This window comes from Quercus robur, chromosome 11, assembly GCF_932294415.1.
Source record: "Quercus robur chromosome 11, dhQueRobu3.1, whole genome shotgun sequence".
NCBI classification, from domain to species: Eukaryota; Viridiplantae; Streptophyta; class Magnoliopsida; order Fagales; family Fagaceae; genus Quercus; species Quercus robur.
The window spans coordinates 36,212,509-36,219,038 of record NC_065544.1 but is presented as its reverse complement, the minus strand read 5'-3'; the positions used below and the strand labels follow the sequence as shown (position 1 = coordinate 36,219,038).

The 6,530-nt window shown below is 35.3% G+C and overlaps 2 protein-coding genes across 2 annotated transcripts; both read right to left on the bottom strand.

Moving 5' to 3' along the window:
* Positions 1 to 1,023: 1,023 nt before the first annotated feature.
* LOC126706948 (uncharacterized) lies at positions 1,024 to 1,933 on the bottom strand. The gene has a single exon (XM_050406539.1). The coding sequence runs from the start codon at positions 1,851 to 1,853 to the stop codon at positions 1,170 to 1,172; it is 684 nt and encodes a 227-aa protein (XP_050262496.1). The 5' UTR covers positions 1,854 to 1,933; the 3' UTR covers positions 1,024 to 1,169.
* Positions 1,934 to 4,938: 3,005 nt separating this feature from the next.
* LOC126705471 (uncharacterized) lies at positions 4,939 to 5,770 on the bottom strand. Its single transcript, XM_050404498.1, has one exon. The coding sequence runs from the start codon at positions 5,723 to 5,725 to the stop codon at positions 5,042 to 5,044; it is 684 nt and encodes a 227-aa protein (XP_050260455.1). The 5' UTR covers positions 5,726 to 5,770; the 3' UTR covers positions 4,939 to 5,041.
* Between the last annotated feature and the right edge of the window lie 760 nt (positions 5,771 to 6,530).

The following is a 6,530-nucleotide window of genomic DNA, read 5'->3' as shown; positions in this document are numbered from 1 at the left end:
CACCAAAGTTAATTGAATTTATTGGGGTTGATAGATTTGATTCAACTGTCAATTCTTATTTGGTAAATCTCTATAATTACATGAGGTCCAAGGAAAGAGAAATTCAAGTTGATTTGTTTATTCCATTGATGAGTTACAAGTATGGAAAGAAGATCAAGGGGCTCAAACATTCAAAGTATTTGTTTATTTGGGACGGAAGATTTCAAATTTCAAAGATTAACTCGAGGACAAGTATGTTTCAAGTGGAGCAGTTTGATGCAGGACATAATCTATTAATTAATTTTTGTAATTATTTCATTTTGGTATTTTAATGTAAAATTCATTATTTTAGGTTTAGATTATTTATTTCATTATTTTTAGGTGCTTTAAATGCTTTTAGGTCAAATTTGGTTCCTGTTATGATTAGGTATTAATTAGGAGTTATTTTAGAATATATTTTCTAAATCTATAAATGTTTTTTGAGCATTTATTAAATTAATAAAATTCAGACTTTTTTCTTTCTATTTTCTAGTGGATTTTAGATCCTTTCTCTTTGTGGATTTAAGGACCTTTGTGGATTCAAAAAACCCTTATAAATTCGAGATTATTTTTAGAAGCAAACGTGTTTTGTTTCTTATTTTCTAGAAATAGACGTATTTTATTTCTTGATGCAGGATGTGAAAGCATCAAGAATACAACCAACCCTTCAGAGAAAATGTGAACTTAGAATCTGAAATCGAAGTATTTGGCTATGTAATTGGCTTAAATCTTAGATAATACAACGAATACTTACTTGGAATTAAAATAGCTTACTGAATCAATTTTTTAATGTTTTCTTTTGTCACGTGGCGGTTGTTTCTACTATTTGTGTAAGTGGGTGTGTGAAACTAATACCGCCCACCCTTAGTAAACTTGCACTTCGGATACATATAATGACAAAGTAAATACCGGCAATGATGCCTTAACTTGTAAATGCCAGAATCCCAAATTACACCATACTACTATTTGAGTCTAGATTTTTATTACTTAATATAAGATAACAGATTAACTTAAATATAGATTTATATCTTGCATATATATTTGCAAATTTGTTTATTACAGAATGTTATTAGAAGCAGTCATCGGAGTAAAAAGGATACAACTATAATTTATTCATTTCAATTTGGTAAGCTCTTAATCATAGCCCTTGCTTAGTTGCCATACTTGGCCTTGTAGTCACTCCAGAGCTGATCAACAGTCTTCCCAAGCAGCTCAACAAAGTAATTAGCACTGTAACCAGTCCTCAATTTCTTGTTCAAATCGGCCACAAATCCATTTCTAAGACCATTTAAATAGTCCAAAAACCTAGCTGTAACATCGTATCCTTGGTCCCATCTATTACCTTTACCTGGCTGCACCCAATGGCTAGGCACATACCCTGACTTCAACCTCACAAAATCTGCAATTCCTTCAATCAATCCTCCTGGAGGACTTTGTCCATTACCATTCCACTGCCATATATGCGTCATTTCATGGAAAAGCACTCCTGTAATCTCCCTTTTCACATCACCGGAATAGCTAGCTATGTATCTGGCGCTGACATGAATCTCGTTGTTGACAGCATATGCGACACCATCAATGTCCTCAATGAACAAGCTCACTTTTGCTACCTTTTTTCTATCTGCAGTAGTTTTTTGCTGGAAGATTTTCCATGTGAAATTTGTAGCGTTTGTCAGTGTTTGCTTGCTGTATTTAGACCCTATTTCGTTATTGAAGCGTGACCCACCCGTAGTGTTTGCGGCGGTGTTGGTGACAACGTAATCAACTGCATGGATTCCTTGAATGGCTGCTAGAGTTATAACAAAAGAGAGGAGAAGAAACTTGTGGTGAACCATGACTATATGGTGTCTTTCCTTTCTTTCTTTTAGTTGGTTTTGAACAAGAAATATGGTGGTGCTCTACGGTTTATGTAGGAAGATATGTAGATCTTCGTAGCAACTTGTAAGGTGATTCATGCACTCAAATAATTTGCCTTATATTTTATTAGTGGCAGGATAATTATCCCAATGTAAATTTTTGCACAATAATTTGCATAATTAAATAAGTTTGGCCGGATGCATTTTTTAATAAGTTTTGCCGGATGCATTTTTTTAATAAAATTTTCCAAGTTATGCTATTTGACAAAAAAGGCCAAGGGAGAGAGAGATATATATGTGTGTGTTTGTGTAAAATGAAAAAGAAAAGAATAGAAAGAGAGGCCTATATCCGCCAAAGACAGTGAGAGAGTGAGATGTGTGGACACTGTGGAGTAAGTGGGGTAGGTTGGGGATCACATATGGGTCTAAAAATTCTGACCATATACACATATATATATATATATATATAAAATAATTTATTAACTAAAGAAAAAGGTTATACAAAAGAACATGCATCACTCTTGATAACAAACTCAAAGCAAGAGGGACAATTATTCAAATCAAAAGGGTCAAAAACATTACACTTAAGAGACTATTAGGCTAAAGTATGGGCTGCTACATTAGCAGTCCTAGATGCCCAAAAGATTAAAACATTACACTTAACTTTAGGGTGTAAGATTTTTTTAGCAACTTGCAACATTGTCCTCGTATTAATTACAAATTAGCAAGGGCACTTAGTCATGATTTAGAACATAGATACTTCCTCAATTTTATTTCCTCTGGCTACATTTTCATAAGGTTGACCTTTTTTTTTTTGTACTCATACTATTCACTATGAAAAACTGGGTTTATAATGGCATTCTTGAAACCCAACTATAAGTCCTCAATTTATTTATTTATTTATTTTCTGGTTGGGCTTTGTTTTGCTGGACTTATAGTGGCATTTTAAAATGCCGCTATAGGACTTTGAAGAGATTTTTTTTTTTTAATTTTTTTTTTTTTTAATTTTTTATTTCCTTTCTCAATAGATTAGGCTAATTTGGATAATTAGAAATGCAGTGGTCTCTAGAAGATATTTAGGACAATTTCTTGGTGAAGTTCCTAATTTATAATGCAGTGGTCTCTAGAAGATATTTAGGACAATTTCTTGGTGAAGTTCCTAATTTATATCTATCTACTGTTTTGAAATTAGGAGTACGTAGTTGATTGATTTTTTTTTCAAATTAATATAATTTGGATTTTTTTTTTAATTGTATCTATCTGTTTTGAAATTAGGGGTACGTAGTTGATTGATTTTTTTTTTTCCAAATTAATATAATTTGATTTATTTTTATTTTTGTTTTTTGTTTTTAAAACGATGTGGACATCTGTGGTGGATAACTTAACGTCTTTGCTTTGCGTAATGATAAAAAGACAATGCATGTATGAACATTTGAAAGTGCTGTCTTGACTAATTGTGGTGGGCCCTTTTTTTTTGCAACTCTAGGCTAGGCTGTCTTCTACCACGTTATGGCATTTTTATCCGGATAAGGGTGGGCATTATCTCTTACTAACCCCTATGGCATGCACCTAGTTATTTTAGCTCATTTTTCCCTTTCTTGGGTGGTATGTCATCCTAGCAGGACAGTCCCCCAAAAGAGCTTGAGCGAGAACCCCAGAATAGGCTTTTCCCTTCTCCCCACCGCTAGACCATACTCTCTCTTGCCTCTGACCCATGGCCCACCACTCCTGTATTAGCTGGGTACAAGTGAGTGGTGTCTGAGTCTTGTGTGTACTCCACTTCTATGTGTGTCCATGGCTTGTCTGCTGTTCATGTGTTTGCCATGACCTGGGGGCTTGTCGGGTCTTTGCTGCAAATTCTGCTACTCATTCTTGACCTCTTGTGGCTTAGATGAGTCACTGGGTTTTCATTCTTTATATCTTGCTTCCTCCCTGGGTTGGGTCTTGCTTAGACATGAGCCTTTCCTTCTTCAATCCAACCCTTACCCTCTTGTGGGTCGGCTGACACCTTTGCCATGTCACCCCGTTGTTTCTACCATGTTATTATTTAACTTGTACTTACTGGGCCTCTTTTGGGCCTGCTGTACACTTTCCTTCTACTTAGTTCCAGTAGCCCAATACTATCATTGGCCCATTCATCCCTTTGGGACTTCCTTGGCCCATTTTATTCTTTTGAGCATCCTCGACCCGTTTCATTTCCTCAAGCATCCTTGTCCATTCCAATCCTTCATTCCCATGGGCTTTTGCTAAGTCTTTTGGGCTTTCTTGGCCCTAATTACCATATCCTTTACTTTCAAGGCTTATAGGCTTTTCCACCAACCCCATTTACTTAGTTCCTTCCTTTGAGCTCCTTCGACCCATTTTTGCTTGCTTTCCATTTCTCATAATGCTCATGAGTTTACTACTTTTTTCTTCAGACTCCTTTGGGCCCACTTGCTTTCTTTGAGGTCTTTTTACTATTTTACAGGACTATGGACCATTATTTCTATCATTCGTGCTTAATGGTTTTCTTCTTAATTTGCTAATTCTTCTTCTTTATTCCCTCCCATATTGTTGGGCTTCTTCCTATTATTGGATCTCCTTGCCAAAGCGGGCATCAACAATAATATTTGTGGAAAAATCGAAAGGTCCAACGGTAGGATTTGTGTTCGTAGTTGTGATTCTTGAATCAATATGTGAAAAACGAAGCATTAAAGGTAGAAATTCTTGTTGCTGGCATTGATTGAAGATTAGACACAATTAAAGATCGAAACTCTGTGTTCGTAGTTCTAGTAATGCTATGCAATAAAATTTGGATACTGTATTAAACTATGAACTTCTAAACAAATTAGCTACTGTCCAGTTTGTTTAGACTTTCAAGTTTGATCCCCAAGTTGAATGAGAATTTAATTCTTTTCTTTTCTTTTTTAAGTTGTAATTAAGGAAGGTTGCATATGTGCGTAGTTATATTGTCTTAAGAAGCTGCATGCATATGCATACTTCAAATTTCCAACTGGGCAAGCTGATAACATCCAATAAAAAGAAAGTATAAAGAGAGAAAAAAAAAATTTCTGACAACAACCAATAAATAATAATCTCAGCACATTTATTTATCTCATGAATTAAGTAATTGCATGATAGTATGATACAACATTTTATTCATATAAATTAGCTCTTAATCAGCACTCTTATTTTGCATACTGGGCTTTGTAGTCACTCCAGAGCTGATCAACAGTCTTCCCCAGCAGTTCAACAAAGAAATTAGCACTATAACCATCCTTCAATTTCTTATTCAATTCAGCCACGAACCCATCACTAAGACTATTGCAATAGTCCAAAAATCGAGCCGTAACATCATAGCCTTGATCCCAGCTATTTCCTTGCCCAGGCTGCACCCAATGGCTAGGCGCATACCCTGCCTTCAACCTCACATAATCAGCAATTCCTTCAATCAATCCTCCTGGAGTGTTTTGTCCATTACCATTCCACTGCCATATGTGTGTGCTTTCATGGTATAACACTCCAGTGATTTCGGTTTTCACGTCGCCAGAGAAGTCATTGATGTACCTTGCACTAACATGAATCTCGTTGTTGCTAGCATTTGCAACTCCATCCATGTCATCGATGAACAAGCTCACTTTGGGCACGTTCTTTCTGTCCGCATCAGTGCTTTGTTTGAAGAGACTCCATATGAAATCTGTGGCAGAAATCAGTGTTTGCTTACTGTAGTCAGACCCAATCTCATTGTTGAAACGAACTCCACCCGGAGTGTTCCCAGCGTTGTTGGTGACTTCATATTCAACAGCATGGATGCCATGAATGGCTAAGGCAAGGGTTACTAGGAAAGAAACGAAAAACATCTGGTTAGCCATAGTTATCTTGTTCTTTTACTCGGTTTTGTACAAAGAAATGCAATGGTGCTCTATCATTTATATAGGGAGTAAGATTTTTAAGCAACTTGCAACGTGGTCCTCTCATTAGAACTTGGATACTTCCTCGATTTTATTTCCTGTGTTTACATTTATTTCATGACCACGTACGCATCTTTCCGGCTAAGGAATGGTAAACCTTTCCCTTGTTACATGAATCTAATTTTTGCAGGCTGAGCTTTCTTTTGTACCTGTACTATCTAAGCTGCAAATTTCGCCCCAAATAAGAGAATGTTGACTTTGACCAATTTAGCCGAAAAAACATTGACTTCTAAGCATGAAGGCTATAGTTTGCGGTTGCAAACCGCGCAACCCAAGTTTCATGAAGAGATTTTTTATATTTTTTATTTCCTTTCTCAATAATAGTTTAATTAGGCTATTTTGGATAACTAGGATAATTTGAAATGCAGTGATCTCTAGAAGATGTTTAGGATAATTTCTTAGGTGGAGTTCCTAACTTTGTATCTATCTGTTTTGGAAATTAGTAGTTGATTGCAGGGGCGACGTTACGTGGAGTTCAGGGTTCAAATGAACCCCTGAGCTAGCATTTTTTATTATAATATATAATATTTTAAATTTTAAATTTTGATTTGTCTCTCTTAAATGAAAATTTGAATACCTTGACCCTAAACTAATAGATAAAAGTATTTTAAATAGTAATAACTAAAGTTCACTTAATGAAAATAATTAATATGTTCATTGTATTAAGAAATAATGTACTAAATGAACTTATAGTTTATTTTTTATT